The sequence below is a fragment of the Triticum aestivum genome, chromosome 4D, assembly GCF_018294505.1.
Source record: "Triticum aestivum cultivar Chinese Spring chromosome 4D, IWGSC CS RefSeq v2.1, whole genome shotgun sequence".
NCBI lineage: Eukaryota > Viridiplantae > Streptophyta > Magnoliopsida > Poales > Poaceae > Triticum > Triticum aestivum.
Window position 1 is genome coordinate 57,693,744 of NC_057805.1, and position 18,058 is coordinate 57,711,801.

The 18,058-nt window shown below is 52.6% G+C and overlaps 1 protein-coding gene across 1 annotated transcript; it reads right to left on the reverse strand.

Moving 5' to 3' along the window:
- Positions 1–15,400: 15,400 nt before the first annotated feature.
- On the reverse strand, positions 15,401–16,982 carry LOC123096183 (shewanella-like protein phosphatase 2). The gene has a single exon (XM_044517830.1). The coding sequence runs from the start codon at positions 16,907–16,909 to the stop codon at positions 15,665–15,667; it is 1,245 nt and encodes a 414-aa protein (XP_044373765.1). The 5' UTR covers positions 16,910–16,982; the 3' UTR covers positions 15,401–15,664.
- Between the last annotated feature and the right edge of the window lie 1,076 nt (positions 16,983–18,058).

Here is an 18,058-nt window from a genome sequence, read left to right on the forward strand (position 1 = left end):
GTTCAACATGGCAACCAAGTGTGCAAGAGCTGAGGAGGGGCGCCTTTCCCTCCTCGAGCTCCCTGCTGCCGACCCAGAGGAGAAGAAAGCCAAGGCCAAGGACGTGAAGCGCAAGGGGGTAGCCGTGCTCACGGCGGAGCCAGATACCAAGCGCGGCCAGGACCACCCCGAATCGTCCAAGAGCAGTCGTCTGTTCTGCGCCTTCCACAACGTACACAACCACAACACCAATGACTGCCAAGAGCTCAGGGCCATTCAAGATGGACGCTTCGGTCGACGCCCCGACCGCAACGACCGGGGCTACGGCCGAGGAGGAGGACGAAGCGGAGGACGTTGGGACGACCGCGGCCCCCGTCAGGAGTGGCACAACCGGCCTCGCGAGGACCACTGGCAGGAACAGCCTCGTGAGGGCGCCTGGAGGGACCAGCCTCGTGAAGACCGTCCTCAGGGCAATGCTGGCCTCCCTCCGCTGCCGCCGCCGCCAAGAAGGAACGGCGACCACCATCAGGACGAGGGGGCTGGGGGCTTCTAGGAGCCGTGCGCCATCGCTTGCATCTTGGGCGGTGCTCAGGCCCCAGCTTCCCAGCGCATCTTCAAGCAGTTTGCTCGCGAGGTGAATGCAGCCCTTCCCAGGCTCGAAGCCACGCGCCTGCTCAGGTGGTCCAAGTGCGCCATCACCTTCAGTTCATTGGATCAGCGCAAGTGCGCAGCCACTGTTGGCGCCATCGCAATGCTTTGCTCGCCCGTCATCAGCAACGTCCAAGTCACCAAGACCCTTATCAATGGTGGCGCAGGGCTCAATGTCCTGTCCGTCGAAACATTCGACAGCCTCCAAGTGCCATACGATCAGCTGCAGCCCACCAAGCCTTTCTCCGGAGTGACTGGCGGCTCCACCACCCCGATAGGGCAGGTCCGCCTCCCTGTCACCTTCGGCCAGCGCGACAACTACCGCACCGAGCTCATCAACTTCGACGTTGCCCACATCCGTCTTCCGTACAACGCCATCCTCGGGTATCCAGCGTTGGCCAAATTCATGGCGGTGACCCACCACGACTATAACGTCCTCAAGATGCCGGGGAGTGGCGGCATCATCACGGTCCCGTGTGAAGAAAGAGATGCGGTGTGCTCCCTCGAGCGCGCCTTCCAAGCCGCGGCGATCGAAGACCCCGACAACGAAGGCACACTGTACCCTCCTGAGGCCATCTCCAAGAAAAAGAAGCAGCTACTCCGCACAGGGCCTCAGGAGAGCAGCGTCTCCAGTGGCACCACCTCAGGATCAACGCCCGCAGCTGGGGCGCCTTCCTCTCTCGCATAGGAAGGCGCGCCCGGTGCCCTCCTCAGGCTGGGCTCGGGGGCTCTCTTCTGGAGGGCCTCAAACCTAGCCAACATCATGAGGGAGGCGCTCGGGCACCATGTGGAGGCATGCTTTGCTGCATGTTTCCCTCAAGAGGGCACAAGGCGAAGAGCGCCAAGTGCTCGGGAGTTCATCACCCAGGCGATCCAGGAGCTTCAGGAAGCAAGTACCATACGCGGTGGCCGCCGCCCACCACTCGGCGCAGCTCCCAGTCCCGGCGAGGACGGCGGGCCGCGCGTCTGCGTCGACATCCCAAGGCTCAACAGGGCCGCATCTCAGGAACGCTTCTGGCCTTCAAGCATATTGGCCGGTGCGAGGGCCCGCCGCACAGCTATGTTCGCATGCCGTTTGGCTTGCCGAACGTGGCGGCCGCCTTCCAGCGCCACCTGCGGAGTGTCCTGTCTGCTCAGGAGGCCAGGCATCACGCAGTCCTGGCGGAGATGGCGACGGTCCTCGAAGACCCGCCCGGGCCCCCAGAGCCTCCCGAGGTTCAGTGTCCTGGCGGCTCATGAGGAGCGACCCTTCATCGCGCGCTTTCAGCTACCTCAACACTCCTTCGACAACGGTATAAGGTGATATTTTCCAAGTTTACTTAGCTGGGAGCGCCCCTCGGGCTGCATCATTCCTAGGTCGCACGGGCTTGCCCCCGCGACATGTATCTTTTTGCATCTTTTAGCTTACTCTGTTGGGGGCGCCCCTCGGGCTGCATCATCCCCAGGCCGCTCGGGTCCGTCCCAGTGGCATGTATCGTTCTTACATTTATCCTGAGCTAGTTTGTCCCCTTACATAAGTTATCTATCTCTATCACCTTCTTATCTGGTACATCGATGCCCCACCCGCGACCACCCTCATTACGACGGGAGCCGTGCGCCGGTCGTTTTTCCTTAGGATCCCTCGCATGAGTAGGCTCGGCACGGCGTCTGTGCTCTGGTCCGTCCCTGCAACATCGATAAACCCAACGACTGAGCTCTGTCTGGCGGGCCGACCCCGTTCACGTCACCTCTTGGGGTCGTTGGTGTCTGGCCTTCTCATGGGACCGCCTCAGGATATTCGTCCGGCGTAGGTTACCTAACCATCTCGCAGGATCACTGAAGCTATCAAGAACCAAGACTAGGCGCAACCCGCCTTGAGGTAGGGCCTCGTGAGTCCCGCGTTGGCTCACGAGTGCCCAGACACACCTTGTCTAGCCCTGCCGTGCAAGCCACGTATCAGGGCGGGGCTGTACACACCTCGGGGGCTCCACTCAGAGGGAGCCCTCACCCACGCACCAGTGGATGCACCATGCTCCGCATTGGCAGTCGACACGGTTGAGGAGCGGCTATGTCCATGCAAGTGCAGAAGCGCTATGCTCCGTGCTGGCGATAAACAACTGAGGGCGGCCCCATGGCTATACCAACCTCAGGGAGCCACCCGGCTCAGTGTCCAGCCTCACCGCAACGCTTTCCCCTCGGGAGAGCCGCGCGAGGGGGCTGGGCACGGGGGCTGCGCTCGAGTCACGCCCAAGCGTATGCCGCCCTGCCAGGTCTCTCGGACCTGGTCGTCACGCGCCCTCCCGAGCGGAGCCAAGGTATGAAGGTCGTTTGGACATCAAGGGGGACTCCTAGGCATCGCGACTCAGGAGCCTAACTGGCCACGTAGCCCCTCACCCCTTGGTCTCGTCCTGGTGATCCGAGCGATCCAACGGCGGCTAAGGTATGCGCGGGGTCGGGCCCTGCCGACGTAGAACACCAGGCCTACTCCTGCATCTCCTTTCTGTAAGCTGTTTGCACATCAAGGGGGACTCCTGAGCATCACGACTCAGGAGCCTAACTGGCCACGTAGCCCCTCACCCCTTGGTCTCGTCCTGGCGATCCGGACGACCCAACAACGGCTGAGGTACGCGCGGGGTCGGGCCCTGCCGGCGCAGAACACCAAGCAAACGAGAAGGAAATTGCAGAATTTCAAACAAATAAACATATTGTTCTCGAAGCACCAAACACAAGTTTAAACGCCTCCACGAGGCATGGTGCATGTTGCAGAAGCAAAACAGGAAAGGAGCCGCCAGCAAGCCATCTCGTCATCCCTGGACGCCGCCGTCACTTGCAAGGGATGCCCCTTCCATAACAACGTTGCCCTCACCTGCGCCGCCTGCCGGAGTTGCAGGTTCAGCAGCACCACCAGTTGAGGGCGCAGGGTCGAAGGCGCGGAACTTCTTCAACAAGGCCTCCACCTGGCTCTTCACGGCTTCGGCGGCAGCAGCGCAGCGCTCGACGTCTACGGGCTCGAGCAGTTCGTCAAGGTCGGCGTCAGGATCGCGAAGATGGAGGTGGCTGAAAACGCGCGTCAATGCAGCTGAGGAGAGTGCGCGGGCTTCCCTCTCCACCAAGGGGTCGATCCCGTCCACGACGCCCTCAAGCATCGCGACCAGATGAGGAAGCAGCTCGGGGCCCTCGTCGTCTGTCGCCAGCGGCTCCTCCAAGCCCTTCTCTAGAGTGCCCGCAGCGCCACGCGAAACTTCTCCTCAAGGGACTTGAAGGCCACGCGGTCCTCAGCCAGGACCTTCGTGGCTTCCAGCTCGGCCCTTAGTGCCTTCATCTTCTTGCGGAACGACCAGTGGCAGACCGGCAAGCATGGTTGCAATTTGTATCCCTCCTCGCACTAACCTGCAGGAACCTCCTGAGGGCGACAGCAGGCGGTACCGCGGGCTCCCTCTTTTCCCCATGCAATTTGCTTGCGCGTTAAAAGGGGGGCTCCTGAGCATCGCGACTCAGGAGCTCTTACTGGCTCTCCATCCCTCACCCCCTAGCCTTGACCACGACATCGTGACCTGGCATACCAGCGGCGGCTGAGCTCGCTCGAGGGCCGGGACCCGAGGACGTAGAGCACACAGAAGAGCGTGCAAAAGAGGGGAGGCTCGCACGGGCCTAACCTGGCTACACTATGGCCGTCGACGCATGAGTCTGGCGCTGCACAAGGAATCGACTCTGGACTGCTAAGATAAGTTTTGCACTCGGGTCGGCCAAGCGCTACGGCATAGGATTCCCATCTCTTGCAGCCTTGTTACGGCAGCGTCGCCTCCCTTTCCTACCTTTAGGTAGCTGCTTGCATGCTAAAGGGGACCTCTTGAGCATCGCGCCTCAGGAGCTCTTACTGGACCTCGGGCCGCTCACCTCCTGGCCTTGACCACGGCATCGCGACCTGGCATACCAGCGATGGCTGCAGCCTGCCTGGGGACCGGGACCTGTCGGCGTAGAGCACCAAGCTACCGCGAGGTTGGAAAGGGGAGACCGAGCCGAAGCAGGACATGCATTTGTAAATCTTCATAATAAGGATAATATTAACAAAAGGCATTACAGATCCTTTACACGCCCCCCATGGGGTTCGTCCCGATTCCTCGCAGGTAACAAAAGAGGAAGGTTTCTAGGAGCCCTATCTACGAGCGTTGACGCCGCCGACGCCATCATCAACAGTGGGCCACGGGAGGCCGACACCAACCCCATCCAGATCAGTGACGGCGGCGGGCAGACGCTGCTACTGCGCTTCGGGCACGGCGAGAGCTCGGGGGCACGTAGTTGTCATCGCTCGTCTCCGAAGTCTCGTAGAGCTCAGGAGAGTCGCTGGACTCCCAAGCGCCACCGCTGCTGCTGGAGGAGCCGCTGGCGAGGCCAGCGGCAGGCCCGGCTCCTGTCGTTGTGCCATCCCGACGATCCCCTCCAAGGAAGCACTCCAGGCGGCGGCCTTCCCCGTCGAAGATCTTGAAGAACATCGTGGAGGCGCCATCGTATTTGAAGTGGATGGCGAGGGGGCCCTCCGCACAGCAAACCCGGGCGACCTCACCCCATCCGCGGGTCGTGAAGATCTTGCCCGGGGAGACGACCTCAACCTCCGCCCCTGTCGCCGGGGCATCACACTCAGCATGCTGTAGCCATAGATCGAGGGGACCCCTCGGCGGCATCTCGGCGGAGAAGAACTGCGGGAAGAGAATCCAGGAGCGCGAGGGCATTGCCGCCCACACCACCAGTTCACGCGAGGAGCCCTCAGCGTGGGTTCCTAGGGCGGCGGCACGCGCCATTGCGGCGCGTCCACCACGGCGGCGACGCGGTCGGCGCTGATTGCTGCCTCCTCCTCCGGAGCCCTCTGCCTGGGCATACAAAGGCAACGGATACCCGAGAGGAGGCCGCTCATGACAAGGCCTCGTCACCTCCGGCTTCACGACGATGTCACGGCAGCGGGCGAGCCTCTTCTTCGGCGGGAGTAGCCCCGGCTCGTCGCGGGGGGCTTTTCCCTTCTCCGCAGCCAAGGACCTCCGTATCGGCGCCATTGGTGTCGCGGCTCAATGATGAAGCAAGGAAGAAGAAGCGAGCGGAACGGGAAGAGATGGGCGACGGGGGCTCCGCCCCCTCCTCATTTATAGCAGGAGAAGGCCAACCGGCGAACCCCACGATCACAGGTAATGATGGTTTTCTCTGCATGCATCAGGGACTCGTCAAGTCGGGCAGTTGCCGAGGCAGCGTGGGGAAGCGGAGACGCCCACGTCCCATCAGTCGCCACGCGTCAATCAAGGCCACAGGCGGTTGGGGCCCGCGACGCTCCGCACTTGCCCCTTGGCTTTGCCTCGAGTCCAAGTCTGAGTGCGCCTTGGGCCCGGGGGCTACTGTCGGCGTTCTGGGAACGGGGGTCCCCAGACTTGCCTGCCTGCGGCCCACGGCGTGGCTCCTCCAGCGGCCTGGTACGACCCATCTTCACCAGCAAACACTCAAGACCCTCGCGAGGGGACGAGCCTCGCGAGGCGGACGACGCAAGACCTTCTCAGGGGCAGCCTCCCTAAGCTGGCTCGCGAGGAGCAGAGAGATCAAGGCGAGGGGCACCTCGTGAGGTTCCCGTGACGTGAGCCATGACGACCAAGGCCAAGCGGGCACCAGGCGGGCGCCAGCGGGCGCAGAGTACTGGTTTCCTCTTCGGTGCTAAAGGAGCAGGAGCAGGCGAGGAGTCCCGAGGCATCACGCAAAGGTTTCCATATTGGTGCAACGAGACCAAGACCAGCAGGACGGCACGACGGAGGTCATCGCGGAGCCCACGGCGGCATCACCACCAGATCCTTTGGCAGGCGAAGACCACCTTTTGTTAGGATAGCTTGTACTAGTTGTCCCCCTTCAAATTGGCCGTTGTGGGATCCCTTCCCGCCTAAATATTTGGGAAGAGGACCAGGGCCTCTACAAATAGGACTAGCCACCACCGTAGCAAGGGGGGAGATTCCGACCATTCTCTACTACGCAAGCTCCCGGAGCTCAAGAACACCTCTCCTCAGGAGGCTGTTCTTCCCTTGTACTTGTTCATCCAAGCCTACTAGGCAATCCACCACACTACACTAGAGTAGGGTATTACAGCACATCGGTGGCCCGAACTAGTATAAACTCTTGTGTCCCTTGTTCTTCGGGTTCGACGAGCTGAGCTTTGAGATCATGGTGAGAGCGAGAGCTAGGGGGAGAGATCTTCATGCACACCCCAGAGTTCGAACCTCAAGGGTTTTGCCGGAACCCGTAATCCGACAACCACACCCTCATTTCCCATGCCCGCCTCCTCATCGAGCTCTAACACCCAGATCTAGCCTCACTTCTTCCTCAGTGAATCGCATCCCCTCTTCCCGAGCTCCCACGTCCAGCCATGGCTGATACCCTCAAGGGGCATTGGGGTGGTTCCATCGTGACTGATGGCACCATCCTAGAGCTACCCAGTGTGGGGTGCCACTCCGCCAACATCGCCGCCTGTGCTCCGGGCAAGAATGAGCAAATGCATGGTCCCAACCAAGGGGAGCGGGTAGTCTTTGTCCCCCACCTCATCCGAGGCCTGGGGTTCCCACTGCATCCATTTGTGCGCGGGATGATGTTCTATTACGGGCTTGACTTCCACCACATGGCTCTGAACTCCATCCTCCATCTCGCCTCCTTCATCACGATGTGCGAGGCGTTCCTGCGCGTCGAGCCACACTTCGGCCTCTTGCTAAAGATCTTCGGCATCAAACCGAAGTCTAGTGGTGCCGATCTGGCGGAGTGTGGAGGAGCCATGGTCAGCAAAAATCAGAACGATGACTGGTTCAAGGGCGCCTTCATCGAAACGGTGAAGGAGTGGCAGCGTGAGTGGTTCTACATCACCGAGAGCCACTCGCCCTGGGCTAGGCTGAGGTCCCGGCCTTCTTGGTCGGCCCGTTGAAGAAGCTTAAATCCTGGAAGGAGAAGGGCATCACCTAGGGGAACCCCAAGGAGGTGGAGGCCTTGATCAAGAAGATCAAGTGGTGGTCCACTGAGAAGGATCTCTAGCTCCCCGAGGTGATCAATGTCGTGCTCAACCGCCGCATCCTTCCGCTCCTACTCTGGGTTGTCCCGATGTGGGAGCACAAATCCGGGGATGCATGGCCCATCCTCCGTTTCTTCCATTCCGACCTGGCCGGCATGTGGACTCACCTCCTCAAGCTGGCCAAGGATAAGATCCCCCAGGAGGGGAAGGACCTTGGCTTCGAGGTCGGCAAAGGAGCCCCTCCGGTGAGTATTCAATCACACATGTCCATATCCTTTCTTTATTGTGCATCAAGATAGGTCCTTACAGATCACCTGGCTTTACAATTTGCAGAAGTGGTCAGCCGCAATGTAGAAAATACATTGCCCGGCCCCGTCGCCAGAGGAGCCGAGAACCCCCCTGCTCGCGACTCTCCTTGTTGGGGAACGTAGTAATTCAAAAAAATTCCTACGATCACGCAAGATCTATCTAGGAGATGCATAGCAACAAGAGGGGAGAGTGTGTCCACGTACCCTCGTAGACCGAAAGCGGAAGCGTTATGTTAACATGGTTGATGTAGTCGAATGTCTTCACGATCCAACCGATCCAAGTACCGAACGTAGGGCACCTACGTGTTCAGCACACATTCAGCTTGATGACGTCCCTCGAGCTCTTAATCTAGTAGAGGGTCGAGGGAGAGTTCCGTCAGCACGACGGCGTGGCGACGATGTAGGTGATGTGATCCACGCAGGGCTTCGCCTAAGCACTACGACGCTATAACCGGAGGAGTAAATTGTGGAGGGGGGCACCGCACACGGCTAAGACAAATCTTGGTGTGCCTTTGGGGTGCCCCCCGCCCCCGTATATAAAGGGGGGAGGAGGAGGCCGGTGGCCTAGGAGGGGCGCGCCAAGGGCGGAGTCCTACTTGGACTCCTATTCCAAGTAGGATTCGCCCCCCTCCTTCCTTCCAACGGAGAGGAAAAGGGAAAAGGGGGGAGAGGGAGAAGGAAAGAGGGGGGCCGCACCCCCTCCCCTTGTCCAATTCTAATTGGGCAAGGGGGGCGTGCGCCACCTCCCGTGGCCTGCCTCCTCTCCTCCACTATGGCCCAATAGGCCCATTAACTTTTCCGGAGGGTTCCGGTAACCTCCCGGTACTCCGAAAAATCCCCGACCTTCTTCGAAACCATTCCGGTGTCCGTATATAACCTTCAAATATATGAATCTTTACCTCTCGACCAACTCGAGACTCCTCGTCATGTCCGTGATCTCATCCGGGACTCCGAATAAACTTCGGTCACCAAAACACATAACTCATAATACAAATCGTCATCGAACGTTAAGCGTGCGGACCCTACGGATTCGAGAACTATGTAGACATGACTGAGACACATCTCCTGTCAATAACCAATAGCGGAACCTAGATGCTCATATTGGCTCCTACATATTCTACGAAGATCTTTATCGGTCAAACCGCATAACAACATACGCCATTCCCTTTGTCATCGGTATGTTACTTGCCTGAGATTCGATCGTCGGTATCATCATACCTAGTTCAATCTCGTAACCGGCAAGTCTCTTTACTCGTTCTATAATGCATCATCTCGTAACTAACTCATTAGTCACATTGCTTGCAAGGCTTATAGTGATGTGCATTACCGAGAGGGCCCAGAGAAACCTCTCCGATACACAGAGTGACAAATCCTAATCTTGATCTATGCCAACTCAACAAACACCTTCGGAGACACCTGTAGAGCATCTTTATAATCACCCAGTTACGTTGTGACGTTTGATAGCACACAAAGTGCTCCTCCGGTATTCGGGAGTTGCATAATCTCATGGTCAGAGGAATATGTATAAGTCATGAAGAAAGCAATAGCAATAAAACTAAACGATCATTATGCTAAGCTAATGGATGGGTCTTGTCCATCACATCATTCTCTAATGATGTGATCCCGTTAATCAAATGACAACACATGTCTATGGTCAGGAAACTTAACCATCTTTGATTAACGAGCTAGTCAAGTAGAGGCATACTAGGGACACTCTGTTTGTCTATGTATTCACACATGTACTAAGTTTTCAGTTAATACAATTCTAGCATGAATAATAAACGTTTATCATGATATAAGGAAATATAAATAACAACTTTATTATTGCCTCTAGGGCATATTTCCTTCACTCCTCATGGAGGAGCCGCACGTAGTGATCCCCAAGGGATCGAAGTCCCGAAAGGGCCAGGCGGGGCTTCGGATCCGTGACACCTCGGCTACCTGTTACGTCTCCAACGTATCTATAATTTTTGATTGTTCCATGCTATTAAAGTATCATTCTTGGATGTTTTATACTCATTTACTAGCAACTTTATATAATTTTTTGTGGTTAACCTATTGACATAGTGCCCGGTGCCAGCTGTTGTTTTTTGCTTGTTTTTTTCTTCGTAGAATATCAATACCAAATGGAGTCCAATTACCATGAAACTTTTTGGAGAATGTTTTCTGCCCAGAAGACACCCAGGAGGCCCAAGAAGTGCACCAGAGGGGGCCTGTGGGGGCCACTAGGCACCAGGGCGCACCAGGGCCCCTAGGCGCGCCCTAGTGGGTAGTGGGGCCCACAGGCACCCCCTCCAGCGACCTCTGGCTCTATAAATACTCTAAAATCCCCAAAACCCTAGGGGGGTCAACGAAACACAACTCCAGCCACCACAAGTTCCAGAACCACGAGATCCAATCTAGAGGCCTTTTTCGGCACTCTGCCGGAGGGGTCAACGATCACAGAGGGGTTCTTCATCATCCCCCTTGCCCCTCCGATGATGTGTGAGTAGTTTACCACATACCTACGGATCTGTACGCAGTAGCTAGATGGATTCTTCTCTCTTTTTGATCTTCAATACAATGTTCTTGGAGATCTATTTGATGTAATGACTTTTTGTGATGTGTTTGTTGGGATCCGATGAATTGTGAGTTTATGATCAGTTCTATCCATGAATATTATTTGGGTCTTTGTTGAACTCTCTTATGCATAATTGTTATAGCCTCGTATTTCTTCTCCGAAAGTTTGGTTTGGTTTGGCCAGCTAGATTGATTTTTCTTGCCATGGGAAGAGGTGCTTTGTGATGGGTTCGATCTTGCGGTGCTCAATTCAGTGACAGAAGGAGACATGACACACATGCATCGTTGCTGTTAAGGATAAAATGATGGGGTCTATTCCTACATGAATAGATCTTGTCTACATCATGTCATCATTCTTATTGCATTACTCCGTTTTTCCATGCACTTGATACACTAGATGCATGCTGGATAGCGGTCGATGTGTGGAGTAATAGTAGTAGATGCAGGCAGGAGTCGGTCTAGTAATCTTGGATGTGATGACTATATACATGATCATTGCCTTGGATATCGTCATGATTATTTGCTTTTCTATCAATTGACCAGCAGTAATTTGTTTACCCACCGTATGTTATTTTCTCGAGAGAAGCCTCTAGTGAAATCTACGCCCCCCGGGTCTATTTCCTATCATATTATTTTCAGATCTATTAATTCAAAAATCCAAAAATACCTTACTGCAATTTTATTATGTGTTCTGCTAGATCAATTTATCCAATCTCATACAATTTAATCTATCTCAATACCGAGGAGGGATTGACAACCCTCTTACGCGTTGGGTTGCAAATTTTTGTGGTTTGTGTGCAGGTGTTGTTTACATAGTGTTGCTTAGTTCTCCTACTAGATTTATAACCTTGGTTTCATAACTGAGGAAAATACTTACCGTTGCTGTGCTACATCATCCTCTCCTCTTCGGGGAATTACCAATGCAGATACAAGCAATCAGGAAGAATTTCTGCCCCGTTGCCGGGGAGACATCATCAACATCTATCAGGTTCCTAAACACAAACTCTCATCTCCTTGCAATTACTTTATTTGCCATTTGCCTCTTGTTTTCATCTCCCCCACTTCTAAAATGTTTTCAGAACAACACAAAAATATTTGCCTTCTTTTCGTTTGCCTTTTTTCTTGTTTGATCTCTTGTTTGCGTGTGATATTGTTTGCGTAGTCATGATGTCTCAAGAAAATACTAAATTGTGTGATTTTTCTAATACTAATAATAATGATTTTATTAGTACTCCGATTGCTCCTCCCGCCGCTAGTGCGGAGTCTTATGATATTAATGTCGCTTTGTTGAATCTTGTCATGAAAGAGCAATTTTCCGGTAGTCCTAATGAGGATGCCGCGTCCCATCTAAACACTTCCATGGAGTTGTGTGATATGCAAAATAAAAAAGATGTGGACAATGATATTGTGAAATTAAAATTATTTCCTTTTTCTTCGCGAGATCGTGCAAAAATGTAGTTTTCATCTTTGCATCGTAATAGTATTGATTCGTGGGATAAGTGCAAAGATGCTTTTATTACTAAGTATTTTCCTCCCAAGAAAATTATTTTCCTTAGAAATCAAATCATGAATTTTAAGCAACTTGAGCATGAACATGTTGCGCAATTTTGGAAAAGAATGAAATTAATGCTAAGAAATTGTCCTACTCATGGTTTAAATCTAGACGTGAAAGATTCGAGGATCATGTTGGCGGACGAAGCCCTCTTGGATGAGTATGCGAAGAAGTGACTTGCAGACAAGAAGAAGATCAACGACTGTAGGGAGTACGAGGCGGCGAGGGTGGCAGCGGCATGGATGCAGGCGGAGCAAGACGAGCAGGGCGCATTCCGCCTGGAGCACGACGCATTCAACTCGGCGCAGGCGCCCGGCCAGTGATCCGAGGCCATCCATCACGCTCGGACATTGATTTCATCTTAACATGTCCGGTTTGTTGAACTATGCTTTCCTTTGCTTTGTTTCGAACTTTGGAATTCAGACAATTCGTATCTTATAATCGACGTGCATGGATTGCATGGATTTGAGAATCGGAATTTGAGGTATGTGGATATGCGGCGTAACATTTGAGGGATGTACGTGTCCGTGGGCGTTTGAGGGACCGGATTTGCCAAGTCCGGCTGTAGACGCTCTTTAGTTCTTCTAGAAAGCTTCCTTGCTATTCATGAACGACACCAGCGTTATCACGTTCTGTTTCATTTTGATTCATATTTCATTTATTTTATTTCCAGTCGAATACATGCTAGATTCTACCTCTGCCATTGATATTTTTTCCTGCAACATAACTTTGAATCATGTAACCCATTACAAAGTCAACGAACTTCTAGTATTACAAAATCTGATCAAACTGCTATACTTCACCAGTCTATGTGCGTGGTTGTCCAGGGGCTTCAGGCCCGATCATAACCAGGCTCAAATCAGCATGTGGTCATGTAGTGCTCAAATAATACTACTCCCTCCGTTCCTAAATATTTGTCTTTTTAAAAATTTCAACAAGTGACTACATATGAAATAAAATGGACTCTACACTCTAAAATATGTCTATATACATCCTTATGTGATAGTTCATTTGAAATCTCTAAAAAAACAAATATCTAGAAACGGAGGGAGTAGATGGTAGTGGTCCAAGGAACTGAAATTTTCTTTTCTTGTGGTCTATGGAACAATTAGTTTACTAGTACCACTGAACAAAATAGCATCGTACAACACTTGGTCGCCCATTTCAATGCGCCAAATATAATGTGCACATTTCCTCAATTAAAAAAAAGTGTATCCAAATCTAGATGTGCTTTAATTATTTCACATCTAAGTGACTTAATCAAGTGTAGAAAGAAAAAGAAAATACTGACACAAATCTCCGTGTAAGATCAATAACTTAGGACTTAAGCACATCTAGATGTGCTTTACCGAAACTGAAAACAAAAAACGTGCACCAGGAAAGAGTAGAAGCCAAAATAGAAGCCAACTTTTGCCTCTTGGAAACCATGAAATCACCAAGTTCGGTTGTCCTGTAACATATCCGTTGACCCTCAGGTCCAAATTTCCTTGGTGAAAAGATTTTCCAGCAAACTTTTCGTAGATCTGGCCTACTTTTCGTTTTTTGGAAGAAAAGACATTCAATTTTGTTTCTCTTCAAGGACCGGCTGAACTCCAAGGCCAACCTCTTCAACAAGAACATCTCCGACTCCTCCGACCGCCCGAGGTGCCGCACCCCTGGGAGGACGCTTCCCACATCTTCCTCACCTGCCTTCATGCTGCTCAACTTTGGCGATTGCTTGGGCTTCTGCCGCCCCCCTCCATCCACGACATTTGGGACGCCACCATCCCCACAGGCCTTGATAGAGACCTCTGGCCGGACGTCGCCCTCACCATCCTCTCAAAGCTATGGGATTCAAGGAACGCTGCTACGTTCAGGATAAATGGATTTTACAAGTTATTGATGCTTACATAAAACCTAATTTTCAACAAGAAAAAAAAAAGGAGCAATCTTTTCCACCATTTCAAAGCTCCAGGGTTAAAATATATCAAGATTGACAGGAAACCACAAAATGCAACAATACTTTTGTCTGAGACAAGTTGAAAAGTAAAATTTGACAGTCACAAGTCACCACTATCAAACAACACTAGAGACCAAGTCCACCATGTTAACCACAACATTGTGCGCCGCAAAAATGAAGGAAAGTGCAGAAATCGGTGCGCGAGCACAAGCCTACAAACAAGTGGATAGAGCCATGTGTCCATATCACCAAGAACTGCCTTGAGGGACAGGGAGGTGTAAACATCAGAATGTGTGAAGCACATGAGAAAATTGCTGGAAGAAACGTGGAAAATATAGCGCAAGACAGGAGCTAACATAGACCAATTCAACGAGAAAACTTGTGGAAAAACTGGGAGGCTACAGATGCAAACCAAATTCCAAATACCTTTTGTCTGTCAACTTGTTCTTCCAATAGGCATACTAATCAGCTCATCCCTTTCCTTGTCATCACAAGGGGACAGAGCTGTGAATAGACAAACATGGAATCTTCTTGTTCATGACTTGATAGGGTATGCATGTGATACAGGCTGCCAACTTAGCATGTGTTACGTATGCACTCGAATAATATTCATATTTGGGGATGATAGACTCTTAATTTTATGTTAGCATGGCCTCCTATCTGGTGGTAGAAAATAGAATTGTCTGACTAGGATATGCAGTATTATGCCACATCAAACAGCATTGCTGGGGAGCCTGAAGTGATGCTGAACAATAAACTAAAAAAATGAATAGGCATGTATCATGCTTCCAGATCAGGATTCTAAAGTCAGCTTACTGTGTTTTTGAATATAGCAAAATATTACGCATGAAGCACTGGATTCAACCTCCAGGAAGTAACAATTATTTATGTGCAAACTTGTGATTCCCACTAACTTCTCGTGTGGTCATAAACTTACCGTTGTCGTGACGGAACTCACTAGCCGAGACAGTGGAGGACCATTTCCACGATGACAACTCGAGTTCTCCCCTTCTCAGCTGGCCTCTTACTCTTGCTGGAAATATGACAGCACTGTTCTGTACCATCACCAATCAGCAATTCTACTGTTTGCCAAACCGAAAAATGCTTCTGGTGTTGGAAAAAGGGGGGAAATGGATAAATCATTGAATCCTTGAGATACATGACAAGAATCAGCGACTTCAATTCAGAATTTGGAACAGTAAACTGGGTGAGAAAGGCCCACCACAATTTAGGCTTGAAACACTGTAAAGATGGCTGCTTGATGAAATTCTTGGTATTTTTCGCACCGTTAGTGTTTTGCACACAGTATTGACAGCACAGTGCCACAATTATTATCCCAGTCCCAGATAGATCCAAGCTGCTCATTATCATCAACACCCATGGCAGCATATAAATTATTGACAACACAACACAACTAAACACTAAGAAAAACATTTCAGACAATGGCCAATAATTGTATACATCAGCAATCTGCAATCGGATTAGCACACCCTCATAAATAAGGGGAATTGGTAAATCAAGGTTGCTTTCCTTTCTACCGTGGATAACCATATTGAATCAACCAACATTACCTTCAACCAATGCCTCCCACCTCTAGCAGGAGTTACCCCCAATTAGGCATGGCAATCCAATTGAACTAAGAGTTGGCAAAACAATCTCTGCCCTCAAGTTACCCCTAACTAAGCCTTAGCTTCTACACCTTTCAATACATGGCTCTCCCTTACCAACAATGCAAGTCCATCCTTTACCTCCCCTTTCTTCTCCAATGCCGTGGCAGATTTCTCCGGCTTCTGCTTCCGGTACTGCCAGGCCTCTGTTGGATCTGTTGTGATCACCCTCACATCTGATCCACCACCATTGATCTCGAGCACCTCCGGCAGCCCATTACCACACCCCCTCGACAAACCAACATCCACCCTGACGGCCTGTGCCCCACAAACTGCATTGATTCCCTCACTCTGTATCGTGTGCCCCATTACCATCCTCTTTGCTCCAGGGATCATCCCAAGAATGCCCTGAAGCCTCTGGCAGTCGCAATTGAAGCCTTCAGAGAACCTCCTGAGCCACACTACAGCGTCTCGGCCGCACACATACTCTGGCGCCCTGGCATTGTCTCCGCGCTCACCCCGGATCCAGTCGCTGACCTCCGCATTGATCCGCTCCAGGCCATACTCGACATTGGCCTCAAGAAGGCCACCATGGACGAACACCGAGTCGCCGACTACCAGGACGGTGGGCAGATCAGCCAAGAACCTCCGCGCGATGGGGCCGTCCGGGCGGAGCGCGGCGAGGCGGGATCGGATGCCGTCCCAAAACTCCCGCTTGATGCCGGGGAAGGCCTTGGGGACGCCGAGGAAGGGGTTCTTGGGCTGCTCGAGCCCGCCACAGCGGCGCTTAATGGCGAGGCCAGCCCGGTACCAGCCGGCCCAGCCGGAGAACTCCTGCAGGCCCTGCGGCGTGACGAAGCGAAAGTCGCCGGACACGTTCATGACCTCGTGATTGCCGAGGATGGGGAGGAGCGCGCCGCCCTGCGCGGCGGCGGAGATGCTGAGGCGACGGAGGAAGTAGAGGAGGCGGAGCTCGTCGCCGCCGCGATCCAGGATGTCGCCGAGCTGGACGGCGAGGGTGGGGCCGGCGGACCAGGAGGTGGAGCTGGCGCTGGAGCCGGGGCTGTTGGCGGAAGGCAGGAGGCCGGCGAGGCGGAGGGCGGTGAGGGACTTGGGGAGGTCGCCGTGGAGGTCGCCGATGGCGACGAGGCGGGATGGGGAGGGGAGGAAGGTGGTGGGCGCAGGGGGCGGAGGAGGAGGCGGGTTGGTGGGGAAGAAGATGCCGGAGACGGAGAAGTCGACGAAGGCGTCGGCGAAGGCGGAGACGGCGGCGGGGAGGCCGGCGCAAGCGGGGACGTCGGGAGATGCGGGGGCCATCGTGGGCTCCTGTTTGGGTGTGGGCTGCGAGCGGGGGCTGGAAGATACACCGAGATGTCTGTGTTGGGGCCGCCGCCGGCCGGTCTTATATGTACAGCTTTGGAGATGAAATAAATAGCCTAAAAAAATGGAGATGAAATAAATCCGCAAGCACCAGGACTTAACCTCCTTATTACAAGGACTGTCCCTCTAACCCCCTATGTACACACGTACGCACGCCATATCCTTACGAGCACGTGTGAGAGAGTGAGTCGACATATCATCTTGAAATTAACGAAGTCGCCGCGGACGCCTTATTGTCGACGGGAACGTCTCCTCCCACTAAATGCACATCACCAAAAGCTTAAAATAAATTCAGGAAAATGCGAGCACTAATGTCAAATCTAACTGGTGCGTTGGGGATACCATTGTCCTCCTAACCATCCAGTCACAGGTTGATTCACACATATAAACATGTTTAGATTTTAGAATTTTTTTTATACATATACTATAATCAGCATACATCTACTAATCTTCTGGTGGTCTTCTATGAGCTGCTAACTCAAACTCACTTTCCATCATTTCCCATATCAACTACACCTTTTGCTCATCCATGACAATTCAACCCCTCAATCTGCCATCTTCTTTTATCATCATGAATGTTTATGCCCCAACCCAACGATCATTTAAAGAAACCTTCCGCGTCGAGCTCAAATCGATCACCCCTCCTCATTCCACATCTTGACTCATCGTCGATCATTTTAAACTTATCTGCTTCTCCAACAAGAAGAATAATAACAATTTCCACCCTATAGACGCTAATCTCTTCAACACCACCGTAAATCATATTGCCCTCCTAGAACTTCCACTTCTAGATCAAATGCTTAACATGGTCAAACAATAGGGAGTACCCTGCCCTTGAGAGACTTGACCGTGCTTTTTCAAATTTGCATTGAACTCTGCCTTCCCAAACTCTAGCCTTACATCCCTGACTAGATTCATCTTCGACCAGCACTGTATCCACCTCTATCCCTCGTTTCCGCCAATTTAGTTTTGAACGCTTCTGGGCCTACCACCTTGCCACTACTACAGATCGGAGTAGCACTGACCCTATGCATTACTTATGGGCACATGCCACACATCAATGATGAGCATTATCACTGACGGGCC